We start from the raw sequence: 22749 nt of genomic DNA on the forward strand, positions 1-22749 counted from the left end.
GCGCCTGAGGGAAGGCTCGTGCCTCAGTGGTCTCCAGGGCCTCTGGTTTTGGCCCTTTCCTCAGCACAGTCTCCCGCTGAAATGGACCCGGTACCACATTCTGCCCCACTGCCTGACCAGGCCTCTGCTCCCGGCCTTCCCTGTGTGATGACAGTGACAGGACACTGTCTCTCTGGGACATGAAGACCAGGTGTCTGGCAGAGGCACTGCCAGTGGTGCCCACGCTCTGGGCTTATACTGTCACCTCGACTTGCCACAGAGCATGGAGAGGGAGGTCCGAGGGCTTTGGGTACTGCATTCCCCCGAGGTGGAATCGGGCGAGGGGGCGCTGAGTCAGTGGCTCTGCCTCCAGGTGCAACCCTCACTGGACCTGACTCCAGAGAATCCAGGAACAGGACTTGGGTCGTATTCCCCCAAATCTGTACTTGGTGGGGCTGGGAGCGAGCTCAGAGGACCGCAGTGCAGGCTTTGCCTAGAGGGGTCCCAAGTCCAACAGGAGCAACGGGGAGCTAGGAATGACCCCTGAGCACTGTCGGGAGGGGGTAGTCAAGGCATAAAACCAGCATTCTGCACGTGGCTTTCAGGGACCCCCTGGCTCTGGCTGGGCTCCGCCAAGCTTGTGAGGTTCAGAAGCTACCTGAGAAAATTCATTGTGTGCTCCCTGCCGGGGCATCAGCAGAGCCAGAAGTTGGGCCCAGCAGAGGACAGGGCGCAGCTCCCGGGCATAACAGAGCTTCACCGTGAGGCCCAGCTGACCCCACAGGCAGGAGGTCCATGTGGTGCCCAGAGGTCACTGAAGCCTGATGTAAGCAAACTCCAGGACTCTCCCCCAGGCCTTCAGAGGGTGGTGTCCACTGGAGAATATGGCAGCAGTGCCTACAGAGCCCCTGGGAACAGGAGTCCCCAGAAAGTTTTCTGGGATGATGTCTTCGAAGCACAAAATTTGGGCTCCTCACTCCTGGACCCTCTGCTGGGCTGGACAAGAGCACAGGCAACTGAAGTGCTACAGCAGAAAGATGAGATTCGCAATCAGCTGGCACACACCTGAGGGCCTGACCCCCAGGCACCAGGCCAGCTTCTGGGTGAACCCTGGGAGTACTCACAGCCGCCCCTTCAGTGCTCCTGGCCAGCACTCAGGAAACACTAGCTTCCAGCAGGGCACGGAGGGAAGAAGAACAGCCTCAGGTGGTCAGTGTGGGGTTTAAAGGAAATAAACCGGGGCAGAGTGGCCGTGCAGGGGTTAAGACACACGCCTGACGCCACAGGGTTCCCCAAACACTGCCAGGATGCCTGCATCCTCAGTGCCTCCCTGCAGACCAAGAGCGCTACTTCCTCAGGCTTGCAGTGAGCTGCCAACCCAGAAGTGGCCCCCAAGCACCCTGAGCACTATTTGGGAGAACCTTCTGTCCCCCCAAAGAAGACATCTTCCTTCCCAAGTTTCACCCCTTCTGACAGGCTGGAAAAAGAGAAGGGGCACTCCAGAAGTGCCTTCAGGCTGTCCCCTGGAACTTCCCAACTCCGTTTCCCAGTCTGTCTGTGCCCAAGTCTGCCAGAGACCCAGTACACCCAGATCCCTGCCTCCCACCTGTAGGGAGGAAGGGGAAAAAGTGGGGAGAGAGGGAGGGGGGATGGAGGGGGCAGAGAGGAAGAGAGGAAGAGAGGGGGAGGCAGGTCGCAGGAAGGCCATGTTTATTCCACTTGAGGACTCAGTCCTAGGCTGCTCAGGGCTGTCACCCCTTGCAAAAGGCCATGGTTACCAGGAACTAGACCGGCTGCAGATCCAGAACTGGGGCACCGGGAGGGAGGAGGAAAGGGGTCCCAGGCACTGGCACCCCCAGCCTCCCCCTCTTAGTCATGGCCAGACTCGGGACAGAGGGAACCCGGGCTCTGGACTTTCCTGGGCTGCGAGACACCTCAGAGTCGCCGGCTGGGAATTCTCCTACTCCTGGGTCCTAGGGAAGGAAACCCCGTAGGAGAGAAAGACAAGTACTCTGCACCCGGGGAAACGCCTGGGGGGGGGGGGTCTCCTCAAGGGACCTCCTTCTGTCCCGTGAGAAGCAGAGGGGTAGTTGAGGGCCTGGCAGAGCCTCATCCTCGGACCAGCCGTTCAGTCGTGCCAGGTGACAGGCTCCCAACAAAGTTTCTGCCAGGCAGCCCAGCATCCGCTGTACAACGGTCCATGGAAAGGTCTGGAAGGCTGGGGCCATCTCTCAGGCCTGAGGGAGGTAGTAGCTGGTGCGAAGGGACCAGAGAGCTTCCGGTGCTGGCCCCACCTCGAGGGCTGAAGAGCAGAGCAGTGCTCAGGGCTGCTGTGTGCCTCTGCTCCCCTGGAGCTCAGATGCCGGGCGCTGACGGGGTCCTGCTTAACCTGCAAGCAAGGAGGCAGTTAGCGCCCCTCACCCACAGCCCGTGGGCACAGCTGCCCCCGACAGCAGCAACTCACAGGAGCCAGGGTCGCTCACAGTGGCAGCTCTGACCCCCGTCCCGCACTCCAGACTCTGACTACACATTAGAACCCCTTGGGGGACTTCCAGAGGTGCCCCCTGAGGCACCCACGGCCTCTGAGGGCCGCCCCAGGGTCTGCACCCATGAAGGGCCTGGGTAAATGGTGTGAGCAGCCGGGGACAGGCAGGAAAGGAATTTAAAGCAGGCTGTTTTGACTTTTTGGTTGCAGCTCTGAGGAAGCACACATTCACTAAAATAAATCTGAGCGATCTGTAAATAGACCACAAATCACAGAAGGAAAATTGATGTCAGCACTAAAATTAGGACTTCCTGTCCTTGAGGGCTATTTGGGAAAATCGTTGCGGGGAGCCTGGAGTTTCCTCAGTAGGTTTCTAGAGGCTGGATTCTCCCGGGCAGGAAGAGGGTGGCAGAGAAACCTCCTGAGCTCACGGACCCCTCAAATCGGGGGCCAATGCAGGCCCCTACCGCCTGCCCACTCAGGCCTCACGCCAGGGGGCAAAGGGGATGGGCAGGAGTTCACAGAGAAGGACAGCAGGGACCCGGCAGGGCCAGAGTGGGGTTGGGCTGAGCTCTGTCCATCTGCTCCCAACCCCTCTGGCTCCCATCTGGGACGTGACAGACAGGGGGTGAAGGCTGTGTCCGGCGCTGGGGCAGTGCCACCCTCTCCCAGCCGTGCTGACTGGCCTGTGGTCTGCTGCCTCAGTGGAGCCCCCTCCTGTGAATCTCCAGTTTTCTCCCGTGGAATCACCCAGCCCCTCTCCAGCAGCTGCTGACCATGCACCTCTCAAGGGCCTGCGATGAAGGCCCACGCAACAGAGGGACTCCCGTGCCCCCGCTCAAGGCTCTGCCGCACCCATGCGGGGCTGGAAGGGTCCCGGCGCATCTCACCTTTCGATGATGCGGTTGTTGTCCTGGAGGTCGAAGGCCAGCAGCTTCATACTCTCGCAGAGCTCCTGCATGCTGTCAACACGGGCAGACGTGACTCTACAGCAGGCCGGGGTGCTCTGCACACCCCTGCCTCTACCTCCACACCCCTGCCTCTCCCTCCACACCTCTGCCTCCCCTCACACACCCCTGCCTCCCCCTTCACACCCCTGCCTCCCTTGCCATACCCCTGCCTCCCCCAAGGGTCCGCCACAGTTCTTCCCCCGCTAAGGCCTTAACCTCAGCGCCCACCCCCACCTGGGGCCCCCTATCCAGCCTCACTCTGCACTCACTGGAAGATGAGACCCTCAGACTTAGGGCTGGGAGAAGCAGCAGTGAGGGGAGGCGAGGCCTGCGCACTCCTGGTCTGATCCTGAAGGAGCTGGTGAGACAGCAGGTCGAGGATCTGAAAGGAAGCCACGCTTTGGTCAGGGGGCATGACCCCGCTCATGTGGGAGGGCGGGGGTGCTAATGCCGGGTGATAGCCTGTCTTCTGCAGGCCTATCCCCCAGGCTCTCAAGGGCACTGGCACAACCCCCTGCAGGCATCTGCATTTGGCATGGGCCAACAGCCTGTGGGCCGAGTTCTTCCACCGTACAGACGGGCCTGGACTGAGCGGTGCAGGGCAGGGGCAGTGGGCACCCAGCTCTGGGCTAGGTTGGGGAACAACACTTCCCTGTGGCCACGAGGGCGGCCTCCCAGAACTGCCTGGGCTTTCTTCAGAGAGGACAGCGCCATGTGCCCCATGAGCCTGGCAGAGTGCAGGTCTGGGGACTGAGGTGGCCGGCAAGTGTCTCTGCTCCTCATTCCATTCCCCCCTCCCCCCACCCCTGTCTCTGAGGGCCCAGAGACACTCCACCCACCGGGTGGGTGGGACTCAGTCTAGAGACGCTCTCCCTGGACAGGGCGCAGCCTGCACACCCGGTGCTTGGGGCCCCTGAAGATCCAGACCTTGCTGAGGCTCTCCTGCGCTCCCTGAGCTTCTGTGTTACAGGCCGCCACGGAGCAGCCAATGAGGCGCAGGTGGGTCCTGGTCTCATGCACTTCCCTAGGGAGCAGAGGAAAGTCAGCCAGGTGTCCACGCCCGCCACATGGTCCCAGAGAAGGGAACTCCGAGGTGTGATGGCAGGAGCTGGCGGCAGCAGAGCCGGCCCTGCCCACTGTGCCCGTGCTCTCGGGTGCTTCTCACAGCTGAGCATCACAGTGGGAGCTGGGGCTGGAGCCCGGGGCCACACCAGGCTCCAGGGGGTCGAGCAAGTCCAGAGCAGGGTCTCCGCAAGGACCTGCCCTTGTTCCCATTTCCAGGGAAAACTGAGGTTAAGGTTCTATCTTTTTTTTTTTTTTTGCTTTTTTTGGGTCACCCCCAGCGATGCTCAGGGGTTACTTCTGGCTCTGCACTCAGGAATTACTCCTGGTGGTGCTCGGGGAACCATATGGGATGCCAGGGATCGAACCCAGGTCGGCTGCGTGCAAGGCAAATACCCTACCCGCTGTGCTTTCTCTCTAGCCCAAGGTCAAGATTCTTAGGATTCTCTCTCTCTCTCTCTCTCTCTCTCTCTCTCTCTCTCTCTCTCTCCCTTGCACAGGGAGTGAGCATGGATGCTCCCACTGCACAAAGGAAGGAACCAAATTCCAGAGCAATTTGCCCAGCCCTGGCTACACAGGAGAGCGAACAGTGATTCTCGGCTGGCCCTAACCATGGCCCCTGTTAAGTGGCTGATCCCCTGGTCTCCAGCTGTCCCCCAACACCCTCCCCACCCTTCACACGATTTTCACAGCACTAGTCATGGTAGACAAGAGTGGGAAACAGCCTAAGAAGCAGCTAAAAGACTCGGAAGAAGAAGGTGAGACTCTGGCATCTGCAACTCTATGGCCCCTGTGTGGTAAGATCAGTCCAGAGGACAACCCCACAGGCTGGCATACATCTGCAGTTGGGCGAACTCCAGAGCCAAGAAACTAGCTACATGAAAACAAAATAAACTTCTAGAGTGCTGGAGAAATTAGTGGCCACGATAAGGGAAGGGGCCTGGGTCAACCAACTAGGTAAGGGGTCGCTGAAGAAGGAGAGGACTGGACTTCTGGTGCATCAGCATGGTCTACACACACTTGCACAACACACATGCATATATGCACCTGAAACATACAATATGAGACGGGAACAGAGACATCCTAATGCAACATCTGTCGCACTGTAGCACTGTCCTCCCGTTGTTCATCGATTTGCTCGAGTGGGCACCAGTAACGTCTCCATTGTGAGACTTGTGGTTACTATTTTTGGCATATCGAATATGCCACGGGGAGCTTGCCAGGCTCGGTTGTGCGGGTGGGATACTCTCGGTAGCTTGCTGGTCTCTCCGAGAGGGACAGAGGAATCAAACCCGGGTCAGCCGCGTGCAAGGCAAATGCCCTAACCGCAAGGGGAAAAAAAATCCCACCAGTATCCCAAACCCAGGTGAATCAGAACTGGAGTCTAATATGGGAGAGGGTGAGTGCCCGAGTCTCAAGCTGCTGGTAAACATGACTGTGAAGGTCTGTGGGTCTCAGCACCAGCCGCTCACTGCCCTCTCCTCCCTGAGGGGACACAAGCAGGCATGAGGGGCTGGCCTAAGGGAGAAATCAAACTCCTGGGAGAGCAAGTGGAGCCACACAGAAGCCCACCAACCAGTGCGTCCTCACCCTAGAGGGTGGACACCCCATATTTTGTCCCAGATCCACTATTTACCACTGTATGACAGCATGGTAGAAGCTTGTTCTCCAAACCTCAGTTTCCTTATCTGTGAAACGCAGTGAGAGTGTCTAGTGCTCAGGGGAGACTGTGAGACAGAAGGTGTGGGGGGGTACATGATCCCCCTGAAGACTGCCTAGTTTTTTGCCTGGTTCCTCTGCTGTCTGCTCTCCCGGGGGACTGTGTGTAGCTTATGTGCAGAGCACAGGGCTGGGGTGAGAAGAGCCCAACCCGGGGTCCATGTGCTCCGGGAGGGTGGGGGGCAGGTCATTACCTCAGCCACTTGCCATACGTGACCAGAGACGCGTGATACTTCTGAGCACACTCTTCCTGGAACGCCTGCAGGAGCCTTTTGGCTAAGTGACTAAAATTCACTCTGAAAAGAGAGGGACGGCCAGGCACAGAGATCAGCAGCAGAGTTGCTTCAGAACGAACCATGCAACCCTGGGGTCTCCACCATCTCACCACGCATGCTCTGTCCCTGGGCCCCAAACAGGAAGGGACGGTGTCATAAATTTGAGCCGTGGGGCTCAATGTGATGGTAAGTGGCACACACCAAAGGGGAGAGAAGGGAGGACCAAGCCCTCCTTTGGGGTGCACAGACCAGCAATCTAAGTCCCCAAGAGGATAGGGAGAGAGAGACAGAGGAGGGAAGCAGGAGACTGGGAGAAGGGATGGGCGGAAGAATCACATCCCGAGAGGCTCCTGGGAGGCAAGTGCCTAGGAGACAGGCGTGGTGGGAGGGAACATCCAGGCGGATGGGAAGCAGGAGGCGGGAAACCGCTGAGGACAATTAGGGAAGGAAATCTTAAAAACATCTTGCTTGAGCTTGAAGCAAGTTTAGGGTACTGTATCCAGTTATTCCATCTCCATCCGGGCCGCAGAGACTGCCCTAGACCCAGCCACCCTCTCTCCTGCCAGGGTCAAGTTGGGGCCTGAGGTCAGGGCTGCCAGCACTTCCGGTTCTGGTCTGGCCCAGACAGCTTCTCTGCCCTGGTGGCCCTGTCCTGCTCACCCGCCTGCCGGGGGACGGGCCACTCACTTATCCAGCTTGTGAATCTGTTCTTCATTGTAGGCAAGCCCTGGAGGGAACAGAGAAGAACCATGTCAGCTGGACTTTGTCAAGAAAACAAACAGCCACAAAGGCTGGGGGGAGGGGCAGTTACAAAGTTGAGGACCGCCAGCCCGGAGCCTGTCCCACAGCACCTCACAGGCCGGGGCACCAAGAGTGCACCTGACACCCAGGCTATTGCATTAGGGTGAGGTAGGGGCCTGCAGACCTTTTTTTTGGGGGGGGGTCACACCAGGCAATGCACAGGGGTTACTCCTGGCTCTGCACTCAGGAATTACTCCTGGCAGTGCTCAGGAGACCATATGGGATGCTGGGAATCGAACCCAGGTCGGCTGTGTGCAAGGCAAACGCCCTACTCGCTGTGCTATTGCTCCAGCCTCAAGGGGCCTGCAGACTCAGCAGAAGCACCAGCGGGCTCCAGGGAGGCAGATAGGTGGGGATCTGGGGGAAGCGAATGGGAGATGGGCCTCAGGGCATTTGATCAGCCTGGCTTCTCACTCCCCAACAGCCCTTTGGACACAGCCAGGGACCTGCCCCAGCCCTGCTGCCCTCCTCAACTCAGGAGACTCCAGAGGCTGCCCCTTCCGGGTCAGGCGCTATTCCATCGGCCCAAGGCCTCTGGGGCCTGCACTCAGCCCGCTGAGCCACTGTGCCGAGTGCAGGCCTGTCTCCTCTAGGAACACGAGGAAAGGAAGAGCTCCCCTCCTGACATGTGCCAGGCGGGACAGGGAAGGAGCCCTCAAACGTCCCGAGCATTGCCCCAAATAGCTTCTTTCAACACCAAGTGTTGGCATGCAAGGGTTATTTATTTTAAAGCTTTTTTTTTTTAAAGGGGGTTTCTGCAAGATCAGCAGGAATAAACGTTCCTTTGCAGCTCCTAGAGAGGGTGGTAAGAGCACTCAGGTCAGGTGGTGAGATGCACTGTAAGCCGAGTCCAGATTTGCACGTGGTAGTCCTGGGCTCCATCCCGGGCACCCCCAGCAGTGAGCAGGCAGGTGGAGAGGTAACGCAGACTCCCCACATAAATTCATAAAGTAAGTAAAGTAAAGTAAAGGCCCTCCCATTGATCATTGATTTGCTCGAGCGGGCCCAGTAACGTCTCCATTGGAGACTTTGTTGTTACTGTGTCTGGCATATCGAATACGTCATGGGGAGCTTGCCAGGCTCTGCCGTGCGGGCGAGATACTCTCGGTAGCTTGCTGGGCTCTCCGAGAGGGGCGGAAGAATCGAACTCGGGTCGGCCATGTTGGCTGCGTGCAAGGCAAATGCCCTACCGCTGTGCTATCGCTCTAGCCGCCATAAATTCATAAATAAGTGAAATTAAAATGATAATCTTGTTTATACTAAAAATGTGAAGTGATCATTTGGATGTGCTGCGCTGAAGATAATCTATTATTATACAATCTTATGCGTTTCTTTTTAAATTCTGCTATTAGAAAATGGAAAATTTCTCCTGCGACTGTCATTGTATTTCTAAAGGGACTCAGGGAACTTGGCAATGAGGTTGCTGCAGGCTGCCCAGCAGGGGGCACTGCGCCCTGGCTCTGGGTGTCTGGAGTGTTTGCTAAACCCAAAGCAGCCGGTACCTGGCAGCCTCATCCCAGAGTCTCTAGCTGGCTCCAGGATGGCAAAGGCCACAGTCAGCTGCCAGAGCAGCTGCCGTCTGGTGCTGAGAAGGCACTATGGGGACCAGGATTTGACTCAGGATACTCCAGACCACCCCATCTTTCCCGAAAACCTGGGTCCAGGAGACTGTCCAGTCCCGTCAAGTACCCTGCAGCCTGCGGACGCATCTTCTTCCAAAGAAGAGGCCACAGCTCAGGGAGCGGGCCTTGGAGCTCCCGCACACAGGGGGCTCTGAAGGCCCCACCACACGGAGCATTTCGGGCCAGTGGGTGTCAGGAAGGCGGGGAGGACTGTTCTGCTCTCCCCAGCTCACCTGGTCTCTGTCTGGATTTCTTGAACTGTTTGTAGATGACGAACATCTTGTCCACACAGCACTGAATCTGCTGGATGCTGGCAGCAGGAGACAGGCCCAGTGAAGGGAGAACCACACGGGGGCGGGGGAGGGGAGCTGGGTAATGGGGGAGGACTTGCAGGAGCTGATCACTGTCTGAAGGACCAATCTGGGAGTGGGCGGAGACTCTGATCTCTCAACCTGAGCCATTCATCATTCCTTCTCAGGTTCTTCCTTCTCTCTTACACCCATGCCCATGCCTAACATGCTATGTAAGCCACAGGATAGACGCTGTGTGCCACCAAGAAGGCTTCAGAGCCCACTCTGGGAGGGACCCTGGTCTGTGCTGCAAGTGACAGACACAGTGAGGGCTGCTGTGAGTGGACAGAGGCCACTCTCAGCCTACTGGGCCAGGACAGAAGCAGTGGGCAGTGCTTTCCTGGTACTTAGCAAGGGCTGAAATAATGTGCCAAAGAAATGTGCAGCAGACCCAAAGGAATCAGGTTTCTACTCCCTCCAGGAGGCAGGGCTTCTCCTGCCCTGCCCAGCCTGAGTTTCCGGGCACCGTTTTGTGGTTACAGCCACTTTGAGAATTTCTGGGCAGAGCACAAACTTATCAGGAGCCTGCCATGCTCCATCAGAGAACCTCACTTCAGTCTATCCACAGGCCTGGGCTGCAAAGTGCTGAAACGAAGCATCGCCCTTGATTTCCGAAAGCTAACTGTACAAAGACGCTATATCTGGAACATTCCTACCGGGTGTGGCATGCGCCCCTCCCACACTCAGACTCCAGAGACTCAGAGCCTCAACTCTGGGTCCAGCATGACTGGACTCAGGATGTCTTAGTCAGCCGAAGCCGGCCTTGGTGCACTAAGAGTCCAGAACAAAGCCTGTGATGGGTCTCGGGGTTCTGAGTTTCAAGCTGTGGCCCCGCGTTCCCCTGTACCTCGTGGCTTGCTCAGAGTGAGCAGGTGGACCTGTCAACCCCTCTGCACGCCACGGGCTCAGGTGGGCAGCCCTGACCTGAAGCCCAGGTGGCTGTGGCTTGGGGGTGGGCTGGGGGTGGTTCTCGGGAAAGTGTGATCATTTATAAAGGGGGCTCAGGGAGTCAGCACCATATGGAGCGAGAGGATGTAAGTAAACATTTCGAGAGAGACCCGAGCCAGGCCCAGAGGGTTCAGAAAGGGAAGAGAACTGTTCTCTGCGACAACTGCACATGTTCAGACTCCTAATTCCCTCTCTGAATCCCCAGTGGGGCGGGATCCCAGGTCCTTTTCCTTCTGACCAGTCTCAGGGGAGGTCTGGCTGGTTCCTGATCCCACCCAGGGTGCCCCCCAGCCTGTGCTAAGTTAACGACAGAGGGACCAAAGCTGGACCCTTTGAGGTGTCTACCTTTCTCCCCCCTCCGCCCCCCAGAAGAAACGCCCACAGACCTTTTGTCCGCATGTACCTGGTCCCGGCTCTCCACCAGCTGGGCGCTGAGGGCACTGAGGCTCCTCTGGGTCTCTCTGACACTGTGGGAACACCTGGAGAGGACCTCCGCCAGCTGCAAGGTCAAAATGCAGGTGGGGGGAGGGCGGGGGGCTCCTGAGCAGGGCTCTGGGGGGCGGTTCCCAGCTCCGCCCCGGCGGCCCCACCTCTCACCGTCTGTAGTCTGGAACGAAGCTCTGCAGCCTTCTTCACTTCCGGCAGCTCGGGCACCCCAGCCGCACTGCTGAACCTCGGGAAGAGACAGGGAAACCTTCCAGGGGGGGCTAGAGGGCAGAGGCGCTCCCTATGCATGCTGGCGGTGGCATCCTGGGTTAACTTCACTGGGGGTTGGTTTTGAGGTCTCTGAGGGAGTCTTCGGTTGGAAATGGGGCACCCGCTTGAGGAGCGCCCTTCTCCCCGGGCATTGCAAGGAACAAAGGCTGAGTGAGGGGCCTGAAACAGCTTGACCCGAGAACAGAGCTCAGCTACACGAAACAATCAGCTGTGGATTTTACTTGGAAAATGTGTGACCAACGGAAAAGAGTGAAACTCTCCTTGCCCTTTCCCGGGAAACTATCTCACGATAGCTAGCTTATTGCTCAGGGAAGGATATGTTTCATTGGCGAGTAGCTGCCAGGACTTGAACCCCTAGTGAGCATCGTGCTGGCCCCAGCGGAAGGATCAACTTGGGCAGTGTTAAATCAACACCGAATGACTGCGCAGCCAAGACAACACCCACAGACTCACAGGGAGAAGAATCTGCTCAAGAGAGACAATGGCCACTCCCAGAACCAGCTGGGCTAGAAGTGTTCCTGCATTCCTTATAAGGTTTCTATCCCTGAATATTGGACCTCACTCCACTGAGCATAGAACTCTGTATATAGGAAACACAGGGCAAGTACTAGCCAGATGCCACCCAGAGAATTCTGGAAGAATCTTTAAAATTCTAGAAGAATCTGGAAGGTGGGATTATGGGGGTGTCCCTCTGAACCAGGGCAACTCTAAAGGCAGGGCAACCTGCTTAGGTCAGGACATTAAGGGGATCGGCATTGCTTTTTGACTGGGTCCCAGTTTGGAGAAAACCAGCTGGGAAAAAAAAAAGTGTGACTGGAGGCCAGCACAGGCAGCTCTCCCGAGGGGCAGCTGACACTCACTCACACAGAACCTCGCGAAGGATAAACGCTGCCACGGCACTTGGACAACCCCTCCTGGGCGGATGACACGGATGACAGGCTACTTTAAGCTCATGTTTGCCCATCTGCTTTTCCCAACTTTCGACAACTAGCCTCACTTCTTGAATGAACACTCATAATTAGGAATAAAAAGTCCTATGTGTCTGGGCTCTGGAATAGGGGCGGGGAGCAGAGGTGGAGTGTCCAGGAATGAAGCAGGAGCTTGGCTCCCCTTCTGCCTCCGGGGTCTGGATGGAGGAGTGACCAAGGCAGGGGTCCTGGGGGGGCAGAGGGGATGGGGTGCAGCCCGGGCAGGCAGAGGGCCTGGGCTCGCCACCTGCACAGCTGCCAGCCTTGCAGCTCCTGTCCACGCTCACTCAAGCTCCCGTCTCCCTTGTGAGGAGATAAGCTCCTTCCTGGCCCTGAGTAGGATGCCGTTTCGCTCACTACAAGTCCAGTTCCACCGTGGCACAGTGGCAGGTGACTGGGATGCGAGGCAAGGCCTGGAGGTGTGCAGGAAAGAAGGGCAAGGGCACTGGGGGCGCCCCCCAGGAGAGAGGTCAGGCAGGGAAAGAGAGTGGCTTGAGGAAGCAATGGGGAGGACCCTGGCCGGGGGTGGGGGGGAGGTATGTCTTCATCTTCACCACCTAGGCCATACTGGAACTGCGTGTCAGCAGGGTTCTGCTCCGGCTATTCTCCTACCCTTCTCCCATCTAACACCCACCCCCCCAAACAGTCAAGAGGGGAGGCATGGAGTTCCACAGGACCCGAAGCCAGTGGGGACCGTCTGAGCCCAGAGGCCAAGGAACCTGGAGACTGAACCAGTGGAGCACGAGCTCTGGGCACGCTGATTGGAGAGATGCCCTGGAGGGGTGCTGCTGGGGGTTGGGGGCCTTCTTCAGGTGAGGGATGGTGGGGGGCAGGCTGACCCATTCTAGTCTGGAGCAGGGCTTCTCTGTGCAAGGGAGACGCGTATTCAGACCATCTGGACTGGTCAGCCATACTGGCTGTGTCCCCGCCCTAGCTGGACACTCACCTCTCAGTGCCCAGGCTGCTGCTGAGGAAGAGGAGGGCTGTTTGCGTGACGTCTAGGGTTTTCCGGCCTGTGGCCTGCAGCATCTCCCTGCGCAACGGGACAAGGGTCAGGACCTGCTCCCCTGGCCCCCACCATGAACAGAGGAGGTCTGGGCTGTACCCCCTGCCCCACCTGCCCACCTTCCCCTGGGTTTCAGGGGGGACTCACACGAACCAGTACAGCCCTCGAAGCATTAGCTCCTGCCCAGCCAGCAGGGTCCGTGCCAGCCGGAGGGCCTGGTGGCCAGCACCCAGTGCACTCTGGGACACAGGGGAAGGCGGGTCAGGTTCAAACACGGGCCCTGCTCAGTCCTGCCCCCACCCCTGAGGTCCGCACCTCACCTTGGCTGTACTGTAATCTGACTGCACGTCCACTTTGGGGACAAACCTGGGGACATCCAGGGCAGCTGCAGGTAAAGACCCAGTCTGAGTCCTAGGTGAACGCTGAGTGCGTTTCTAGCTCACGCACCATCAGGACCAATCTCCCTTCAACCTCCCTAAGAGTCCGGAGCCCCACATTCCAACGCTGTAATTTGCTTCTTTACGAACGTGGTCTCTCACTGCCCCCTTGTGTCTACTTTGGAGAACTACAAACGGGAAGGCCTCTCTTATTTTAATGCCGCAAAAGGGTTAAAACCATCTCCACATTTAGGGTATCAGGGTTAATTCTCCTTCCCGGCCTTGGAGACCTAGAGAAGGAGCTCTCCAGGAAAAAGTCGGCACCATTCAAATGAGATGAAGTGACATTTTTGCTAAAACTTGGAGGACAAAAGGACTAAAGTCCCGACCCTACTCCTTTCCACAGTTGGTAGAGATATACTAGACCCAGAGTAATGATAGAGGGGTTAAGGCAAGCGCAGCCTTATCCCGCCGCATCTAGATCTCCCTATTCCATCACTCTGGAGATGCTGTGAGGTCCAGAGTGGTCCAATGGCATTTCAGCAGCACCTGCAGAATTACAGCCCAGATCTGCCAAATGTACCTCAGGGGCCCAAAGGAAACTGGATGCCGCCCTGGACCTTGAGACAGTGCGTAGAGGAGAGGGAGGCAGCCTCTGGGCTACTCACGATCCCTGAAGGTAAGTCCCGTGGGGTTCTCGCTGGCATTGCTGAACAGGGTCAAGGGGTTGCTTGCTGTCGTGTGTGCAATGTGCTGGGCCGAGAGGCTGGGCTCAAGGACACACAGGTGACCCTCAAAGAGGTACTCCTGGTCCTGGGGTGCCACGCCAGTCTGCTCACACACAGCCTCCTGGAAGATGGCAATCCTGGCGGAGCAGAGAGAAAGTGGTGAGCAGAGAGGTGCTCACCCCAGAGAAAGCCTGGGTCTTCCAAGGGAGGACTTGGTGCTTTTTTGTCTGTCAAAAGTGGATGGAGGCAGAGGAGGGGCAGAATCCACGCCTCTTCCCACCACACTCCCATTCAGATTCACCGAGCATCCCTCCCTCCCACGCCCCTGCTCCCCAGAGACTTAGAGCTTATGTGATACTCGGAATCTCTACAGTCTGGCAGGTGTTAAATACAAAATTGCATTTCACCCCAATTTGGGTGGAAAGCGTGTTTTTCCATGCAGGGGAGAGACTCGGAGGGCCCTGTTTCTAAGCTCCCCCACCAAGTGCTCTGTGGGACGAGGCTCAGCCGCTCGGGGCACCCACGTGTTGTGTGCGTGGACGAAGACATGGTGCAGGAGGGCCTGGGACAGGGAGAAGACGTGGACAACGACGCGCTGCAGGATGTCACTGGTCTCCGCAAAGAACTGGTCGAAGCCCCAGCACTTGGTCTGCTCCACCTCCAGGATGTTGGCCAAGATGGGCACCAGCTGATTCTGCAGCCCCCTGCCCACCAGGACACGGAGACCATCAGGGAGAGGCCTCTGGGTGTCCCATCCTGAGGAGGTCATGGGGGCTTCCCCCGGGAGGGCCTACATGAAACCGGAGGTGCTGGGATGCAGGCAGGGGCCTGAGGCTGGCCAGCAGGAGACGGGGCTGCCTCCCACCCGAAGGAACGGGATGCCCCAAGGCTGCCACCTGGCACAGTGGGCTCTGCCCCCGCAGCCTGCTCACATGGACAGCTGGCAGGTGCCCGGGAGGCTGTAGCTCCACTCCAGGGGCCCGTTCTCCCGTCTCTGCATGCCTGCAATGGCTCCGGCCGGCTTCTCGGTGGTGATGCGGTACCTGTGTGTGTGGAGGGTGGAGCTGAGTCAGCGGGTCTCCGTCATCAGGTCTCCAGGGGTGGCAGGCTCAGCGGGGAGGGCTCAGTTCCAGGCAGCCAGCCTCTCCCAGGGAGAGTGTGTGTGTGGGGGTCCTGGTCCTCAGCCAAGGCCACCTGCTCGCCCTGGGGGTCCCCATTTGGGCCTGTGCACCTCCTCACCCCTCACATAGCCTTCCCCATTCTCTGTGCCCTTCTTCTTTCCGCATGTTGCTACCTGGTATGATTTTGAAGTTATTTTTGGAGCCTGGGAACATGGAAACCATTTCCCAAAATGACCTACCGAGTCATACCCAAGATGTGTGTTTTCCTATGCGACAGTGGGGAAAGCCCAGATACTGTTCCATGCAGCGGAGGGGGGAGGGCGAGGGGGAAGGGGGCGGGTGAGGGGAAGAGGGGAGCCCTGATTTGGGGTGTACCGCCATCCTGCCCCTTCACCCTGGTGGCTTGGCTCCAGGGGAGTGCCCTCGTGGGAACAATGCTCGCTCTCCAGAAGGCTGGAAAGGACCTCACCCCTGGGACTAGCACAGGCCGGGTTCTGCGACAGAGCTGAGATGTGGGGGGAGCGAGGGAGAGAGCAGGAAGCAAAACAGAGACCCCAGGTCAGGGATGAGGGTGGGAACAGGGGCTGAGGCTGGACAGTCATGGCCCATTCCCTGCCCCGTGGCCCACCGTACATGATCTCCTTGTTGCGTCGCGGTCCCCCAAAGGGGATGAAGGGGAGGTTGCCTGTGGCTGCATGGTACAGGGTCACGCCGATGCTCCAGAGGTCCACAGAGACCCCAAAGGCCTTCTGCTGGGGCTTGCGAAGCACTGCCCGCTCGTAAATGTCAGGGTGCTGAGGAGAGAGGGGCAGAGAGCAGGCATGGAGCAGGCCCGGCCCAGGGCGCCCCCCCCGCCCCGCCCCTGACTGGAGGTCACACACAGGAGCCACAGAGGGGCCCTGGCAACAGGGCTGGGCAGGCCCTCAGTGCCCTGCTCACCAGATACTCCTCAGTCCCGTAGATGGAGACAAACTTCTCGTCGTCCTCCAGCTCCCGGGCGGCCCCGAAGTCCGTCAGCTTGTAGATGCTCTGGCCCTGGTCTCCGACGAGGCGCATGATGTTTCCAGGCTTGATGTCCCGGTGCACGACTCCGTTCTCCCTCAGGTGGTTCATGCCGGCCACTGCGTGGGGGGACGGCCCAGGGGCTGCGGCTCATCCTGGGGAGGGCTCTCCTGGCACCCGGGGGAAGTTCCCGGGGCTGAGAGGGCCACGGGAAAGAGTGGCAGCCATGGACACAGGACATGGGAAGAGGTGCCGGGACTCGGGGGCTCGGGCCCCCTCAGGCCTCCCTAAGAAGCTGAGAGGCTGTGTGCTGTCTCCCTGAAGGTGCTCCCAATTTGTTTGTTTCTATTAGTAGTATTACTTTATTTTAGCTTCATGTTTTGAGCAGCCCAAAGTGCTAAGGGGTGTGGCTTGGTGCTCAGGAGACCACCTTGGGGGTAGTGGTGGTGGGTCAGCTGCAGGCAATGCAAGGGCCTTATCTCTGTAGCACTGTTGCCCTGTCCTCCTGCTGTTCATCGATTTGCTCGAGCAGGCCCAGTAATGTGACCATTGTGAAATTTGTTGTTACTGTGTTTGGCATATTGAATACGTCATGGGTAGCTTGCCAGGCTTTGCCGTGCGGGTGAGATACTCTCAGTAGCTTGCCGGGCTCTGTACCACCTCTTTTTATTTTTTTTTGCTTTTTGGGTCACACCCGGCAATGCACAGGGGTTACTTCTTGGCTTTGCACTCAGGAATTACTCCTGGCGGTGCTCAAGGGACCATATGGGATGTTGGGAATCAAACCTGGGTCAGCCGCGTACAAGGCAAACATCCTACCCGCTGAGCTATTGCTCCAGCCCCCGTACTACCTCTTTAGGATTTGTTTTGCTTTGTTTTGGGAGTTTCCTCCTTGCTCTGCGCTCAGGAGTCACTCCTGGAAGTGCTCAGGGACCATCTAGGGTACTAGGGATTGAACCCAGTCAGCAGGTGCCTTACCCGCTGTACTATGGCTCCAGCCCCAGTCTTCCTCTCCCCCATCCCCTTAATGATGATAATAGTCTATCATTGAAAGAAAAAACTGACCATATTTTTTGGAGGAGTGGGGGAGCGGGCGGGTTTGAGGCCACACTTCCTGGTTCTCAGGGGCTATTCTTGGCTCTGGTGGCATTTGGGTAACAAATGCAGCGCCAGAGATCAACTGGGACAAGCAACATGCCAGGCAAGCACTTTTGCCCTGTATTCGCTCATCAGACACTTCCTCAACACGGATGCAAACAGCACTTTATCCGTCTTCTGAACTCTACCAAGCTCCCCCACAGGAAGCCTACTCTCCCATGGCCTCTCACCACACTCCTCCCGGCTCAGGGCAGATGCTCTGAACCGTGGGGCAGTGGATTTTTATTTATTTAGTTTTTTAAAATTGAATCACCATGAGATAAGTTACAAAGCTTTCATGATTGAATTTCAGTCACACAGTGATTGAACACCTATCCCTGCACCATTTTCCACCACCAATGTCCCCCTCCCGCCACCCCCACCCCATCCCACCCCCTGCTTCCTTCTTACTCTCTCTCTCTCTCCTTTTGGGCATTAGGGTTTGGGGCAGTAGATTTAACGGTGGATGAGTAGTGACTGGCTTTGTGCAGTAGAGAAGCTTCTCATCCCACCCTTGATGTCTCAAGAGTCACAAATGCCTCCCTTTGAGGGCTACTGAGAAGTAACTGCCTGCCTGTCCACTTGCCCATCACTGCTTCTGTCAACACCTGAATACAACCTGTTCCACTTTGCTGAGTGTGTGGTGGAGGCGTCAATCACACTCAGGACCTCACACACAAAGCCAGAGCTCACCGTTAAGCGCACCCTTAGCCCTGGATTTTTTTTTCTTTATGGGTCACACCTGGAGATGCTCAGGGATTACTCCTGGCTCATGCATTCAGGAATTACTCCTGGCAGTGCTCGGGGGACCATACGGGATGCTGGGAATCGAGCCCAGGTCGGCTGCGCATGCAAGGCAAACGCCCTACCTGCTGTGCTATCGTGCCAGCCCCTTGGCCCTGGATTTTGATTAAAGCTGGAGTTTAAAATACTGGTCAGCACGACCCAGACCCTCGCTTCTGACCTTTCCTCCATGTCTGTCAGGGACTGGGAGTGACGTCATGTAGCTTCTGAAAGTTCTTGAGACTAGACATTAGAAGGGCCTCCTGCTCTGGGACTATGCCCTCATGGCCACTCTGAGGAGACAAGGGGGACCCCAGTGGGAGTTGGGGGCGGCTTACCCACACAGCGCAGTACCACCAGGAACTCCTCCTCGGGCAGCCCGAAGGCATGCTCGGGGCTCTCCAGCACGTTCAGGAGGCTGCCGCTGGAGCAGTACTCCATCACCAGCACCTTCTGGTGGCTGGCTCCCTGGACAGACAGAGGATGCTCTCAGGTCAGGGACACCTTCTGCCTTTCCCAGCCTTGGCCCCATACCATCTCCTCTCCAGATCCCAACTCCTGACCCCGCCTTCCCTCCCTGGTCCTCTGCTCAGCCTGCTCTCCTGAGGCCCCTTTTACAGGAAGCCCTCTTGGATTAGGCCTTCTTCTGGCCCTCATCATCCCAGGTACTTCCTGACCTTTTTTCTTGGGGGATGGTGGGCACAGCCAGTGGTGCTCATGGGACCACCTGAAGCCAACCTGTCTCTAGCCCTGGCATTATTCTTTTGGGTCACACCCGGTGATGCACAGGGGTTACTCCTGGCTCATGCACTCAGGACTCAGTCCTGGCGGTGTTCGGGGGACCATAGGGGATGCTGGGAATCGAATCCGGTTGACTGCATGCAAGGCAACGCCCTACCCTCTGTGCTCCTGTTCCAGCCCTAGCCCTGACATTCTTTCCTCTTCATTTTGAAGATCTGGACCTGCGGGCTGCCCTACAACTAAGTCTGTCACGTGCAGCCTCATACCCCGGCCAGCGAGTTCCAAGGGCCAGTCACACCTGCTGACCTCACCCCGCACTTACCGTCTCCTCCACAGCAAAGAGCTTGACGATATTCTGATGGTTCAGCTTCCGCAGGACTTCAAACTCCCTCACCTGCACCTCGTGGGGCCGCAGGTAGCTGGCGGCATTGAACACCTTCACGGCAACCAGCTCCCCGGACTTCTGCCATTGGGGGGACACTGTGATGAGCTCCACCCACCCCTCCCCAATTCCAGATATGAGAAGGGGAGCCACTCCCTGCTGGTGAGAGGCGAAGGGTCCGTCTGGTGGGTCATCGTAATTACTGTTGCTGCTGACAGTAACTGGGGTGCAGGAATACCCTGACTTACACCACTTGGGCTGGAGCTGGCAGGGAGGAGCTGGCAGGACTCTGTTCTCTGCAAGCCCCCGAGTCTGAGCCAGCCCGCCTGACTCTGGACCTCAAAGCTGCCTTCCTGTCGGCAGCACCGTGCCCAGGGCTGTGCCCTGAGTGTGTAGACAAACCAAAGAGGCCTTGCCCAGTCACACTTGCTCAAAGTTTGCTGCTCCCATGTGAGGCGCAGGTGGGCGAGGCAGGACTGCGCTTACCTTGTTCCTGGCCTTGTACACGCTGGCGGTAGCTCCCTGGCCCAGCAGGTCGCCTGTGTGCCACAGGTAATTGGCGGTGCTCTGCATTTCCTGTCCCACTGCTGGCCACCTTTTGCCTGTAAAACACATGGAGGCCCAGGGGATTCCGGGGTCCAGTCTTGAGTAGCGGCTGGGTTGTCTCCAAGGTTTTCCTGGGGTCACTGGGGAGGTGGGGGAAGGGGCCCCGGGGGCATCAGGCACTGAAAGGTTCGGTAACTCCCTCCTGGAGCCTGTCTGCTCCCTCAGGCCCACACCCCAGCCTCCTCTGCCTTGGGTAGAGGCAAAACCCCACTCCCCCTTTTATTTCACTTTGCCCAGGCACTAAGAATTCTAAGGTTGGGGCTGGAGCGATAGCACAGCGGGTAAGGCGTTTGCCTTGCACGTGGCCGATGCTGGTTCAATTCCCAGCATCCCATATGGTCCCCCAGAGCAGCGCCAGGAGTAATTCCTGAGTGCAGAGTCAGGAGAAACCCTTGAGCATCACTGGGTGTGACCCAAAAAGAAAAAAAAAAAAAAGAATTCTAAGGAGGTTTGGCACCCAGGCCTGGGATTGTCCCAGGAAGCAGAAACAGTGCTTGGAGGAAGGGCCCGGGGTCAGGCAGCCTCACCCACAGGACCAGAAATCTCCAGGATTGCGACATGAGCCCCTCCCCTCCCACTCACCCCGCACACCGCTTCCTGCTGCAGGCCTGTGTGTGTGTGTGTGTGTGTGTGTGTGTGTGTGTGTGTGTGAGTGTGCAAAGGTCAGCGATCACCTGCGACACCACCACGGGGGGGGGGGGGGGTCGGGAGGGGGACCCAAATCCTCCAACTCTTGATCCCGGCCAGCGCGCTCCTCTCCAGAGGCATGTCCTCTGAGGAACGGGACCACAGTGTCCAGCCCTGTCCGTGCGGGCGTTCTGTTGCCAGCGGGGCTGGCCGGGGCTGCTGCTCTTAGAGCTTCCACGGTTGGTTTGCCCACCAGACGGGGCTCTGGGGCCCCGCTGCCCTCTGCTCTTGGATGAAACGCACGTCTTGGAGCGATCAGTTCCCAGAGGTCACTTGTGCATTTGACCAGGGACCCGGCGTGTTGCGAGGCCATGCAACAGCACCCAGGGGCCCTGCACTGGGAACCCGGCTTGCACGGGGGAGGGGCACGCTGGGCCGGCGCCCCTCGGAGCCGGTGGGTGGGAGACTCCCGCAAGGCTGGGCGGGGACGCGCAGGCGGTGCAAGGGCGGCCCCGACCCCCACCCGGCCGCCGCCCACCCCGGCCCCCGCGGTCCCCCCTCCGTTCCCGCCCGGCTGCGGCCACTTACTGGGTCTCGGGTCGCCGGAAAGAGCGCGGGTGACAGCGCCTCGGAGCCCCCATGCACGGCGGCAGCCGCCCCTTAACCCTTTCCTGTTTGTCGGTCCCGCTGCCCCAGCGCTTCCGGCCCGCGGCGCCCGCGAGGGGAAGGAGGACGCGGGAGACGGGAGGCCCGGGCGGGCGGGCGGGCGGGCGGGCGGGCGGGGACCGCCGGGAGCGCCCACGGGGAGGAGCGGCCGGGGCCGCCCACGCCCGCGCCGGCCCCACGGCCAGCGCCGCCCGCCCCGCGCCGCGCCTTCCGGGTGGCCCGCGCGGTCTCTGCGCCTCTCTCGGCCTCTCCCTGTCTCTGTTCTGCCTCTCTGTCTCTGTCTGTCTCTCTGTCTCTGTTCTCCCTCTCTGTCTCTGTCTCTCTGTCTCTCCCTGTCTCTGTTCTGCCTCTCTGTCGCTGTCTCTGCCTGTCTCTCTGTCTCTCTCTGTCTCTGTTCTGCCTCTCTGTCCCTGTCTCTTCGTCTCTGTCTCTCTTTCTCTGTCTTTTTCTGTCTCTGCTTCTCTGTCTCTCTCTGTTCTCCCGCTCTGTCTCTGTCTCTCTTTCCCACCCTCTCTCTCTGTCTTCGGTCTCTCCTCCCTTTCCCTCTTCTCTCTGTCTCTCTCTACCCCTTTTTCTCCTTTTCTCTCTCTCTCCCCTTCCTCCCTCTCCCCTCTCTCTGTGACTCTCCCCTTTCTCTTTCTCTCTGTCTCTCCCCTTTCTCTTTCTCTCCTTCTTTCTGGCCTCCCCTCCCACCCCTTAAAGGGGCCGCAGTCAACCTCGGGGCAGCCCGCCGGGGCGGGGCCGGGGCGGGGCCCGGAGGACGGAGCACCTGTCGCAGGCACGCACTGAGCTCTGCGCGGGTCCGGTTAGGTCGGCTGACCACGTGCAGAAGGCGATGCCAGCCCCAGGAGGCTCAGGGAGGCGCTGGAACTTCATTCCCCACGCCCTGAGCCCACAGGGACCGGGCCCTGCCAGCACACGCTAGCACACGGTGGTCTTGTCACTGAAGGCACAGGTGTGGGGGTCACAGAGGGATAGGGGATGCCCCTGAAACTGCCAGAACGCACCCCTCCACTCACTGGGCGTGCTGTCTCTTCCTCCCTCCCTTCTCTCTCTCTCTCTCTCTCTCTCTCTCTCTCTCTCTCTCTCTCTAGGCCTGCACTGGCAGTTGGACGAGAAATGGTTAAAACCAGAAAAGGTCCTGTTTCTAGAGAATGTTGGGGGGACTTTCCAGGGGCCACACCTGGTGGTTTCCCCTGCGGGCCCCACCCTAAGGAGCCGCCCAACTCTCAGGGCCCTGCCACGCAGCCTGCAGCCACCTCTGGGCTGCCTCTGGCCCTCGGGTGCAGAGCCCCATCCTTTCCGAGCGCGCCTGGGCACTGTGATGGGCTGAGGGGGCCCAGTCAAAGCTTCCATCTGTGACTTGGAGTCTGGGCGAGAAGCCTGCCTTGCCTCCCTCAGAGGGCCCCTGGTCACCTGTCCACCCCTCACTGTGGTGGCTTCCCTGCTGGTCCTGCTCTCTGCTCCACATCTCCCCTGGGCTCCGCAGTGTGTGTCCAGTACCTACCTGAATGCAGGTGCTGTGTGCCGAGGACTCCACAGACAGACCCTCACCGCCTCTCCCCCTGCCCCGTCCCTACATGCTGGCCCTGCATGTCCCTGGGTATCTTGTGGATTTGGGGCGGGGATGGGTGGCAGACAAGAGCAGGGCCAGTTTCCAGAGGGAGGTGTTGCAGGCAGACATGGGGGTGGGGTGA

At 58.7% G+C, this 22749-nt stretch overlaps 1 protein-coding gene across 2 annotated transcripts; it reads right to left on the reverse strand.

The window, feature by feature from the left end:
- Positions 1 to 1705: 1705 nt before the first annotated feature.
- On the reverse strand, positions 1706 to 21110 carry IKBKE (inhibitor of nuclear factor kappa B kinase subunit epsilon). Of its 2 annotated transcripts, none has more exons than XM_056119046.1 (21): positions 20975 to 21110; positions 19640 to 19755; positions 19094 to 19234; positions 18369 to 18498; positions 16048 to 16229; positions 15742 to 15902; positions 14920 to 15030; positions 14512 to 14691; positions 13928 to 14124; positions 13203 to 13267; positions 13030 to 13121; positions 12823 to 12909; positions 10789 to 10858; positions 10578 to 10690; positions 9127 to 9203; positions 7158 to 7197; positions 6390 to 6491; positions 4342 to 4438; positions 3684 to 3796; positions 3355 to 3426; positions 1706 to 2368 (listed from the first exon to the last, which is right to left on the reverse strand). In XM_056119046.1, the coding sequence occupies exons 2-21, from the start codon at positions 19724 to 19726 to the stop codon at positions 2335 to 2337; spliced, it is 2151 nt and encodes a 716-aa protein (XP_055975021.1). In that variant the 5' UTR covers positions 19727 to 19755; positions 20975 to 21110; the 3' UTR covers positions 1706 to 2334. The 2 variants fall into 2 exon arrangements, with proteins under 2 accessions (XP_055975021.1, XP_055975020.1); XM_056119045.1 differs by having other exon boundaries at positions 10789 to 10864.
- Positions 21111 to 22749: the final 1639 nt, after the last annotated feature.

The sequence above is a fragment of the Sorex fumeus genome, unplaced genomic scaffold (assembly GCF_029834395.1).
Source record: "Sorex fumeus unplaced genomic scaffold, SorFum_2.1 ptg000039l, whole genome shotgun sequence".
NCBI classification, from domain to species: domain Eukaryota; kingdom Metazoa; phylum Chordata; class Mammalia; order Eulipotyphla; family Soricidae; genus Sorex; species Sorex fumeus.

Excerpts from the sequence above, each read along its gene's own strand:
- IKBKE (XM_056119045.1), bottom strand. The coding sequence starts at position 19,726 with ATGCAGAGCACCGCCAATTACCTGTGGCACACAGGCGACCTGCTGGGC. Across the intron at positions 9,204-10,577 it reads CAGGTACATGCGGACAAAAG|CATCCAGCAGATTCAGTGCT; the intron begins GTCTGTGGGCGT and ends TCCTGCTGCCAG. Across the intron at positions 3,427-3,683 it reads TCTGAGGGTCTCATCTTCCA|CATGCAGGAGCTCTGCGAGA; the intron begins GTGAGTGCAGAG and ends CCGTGTTGACAG.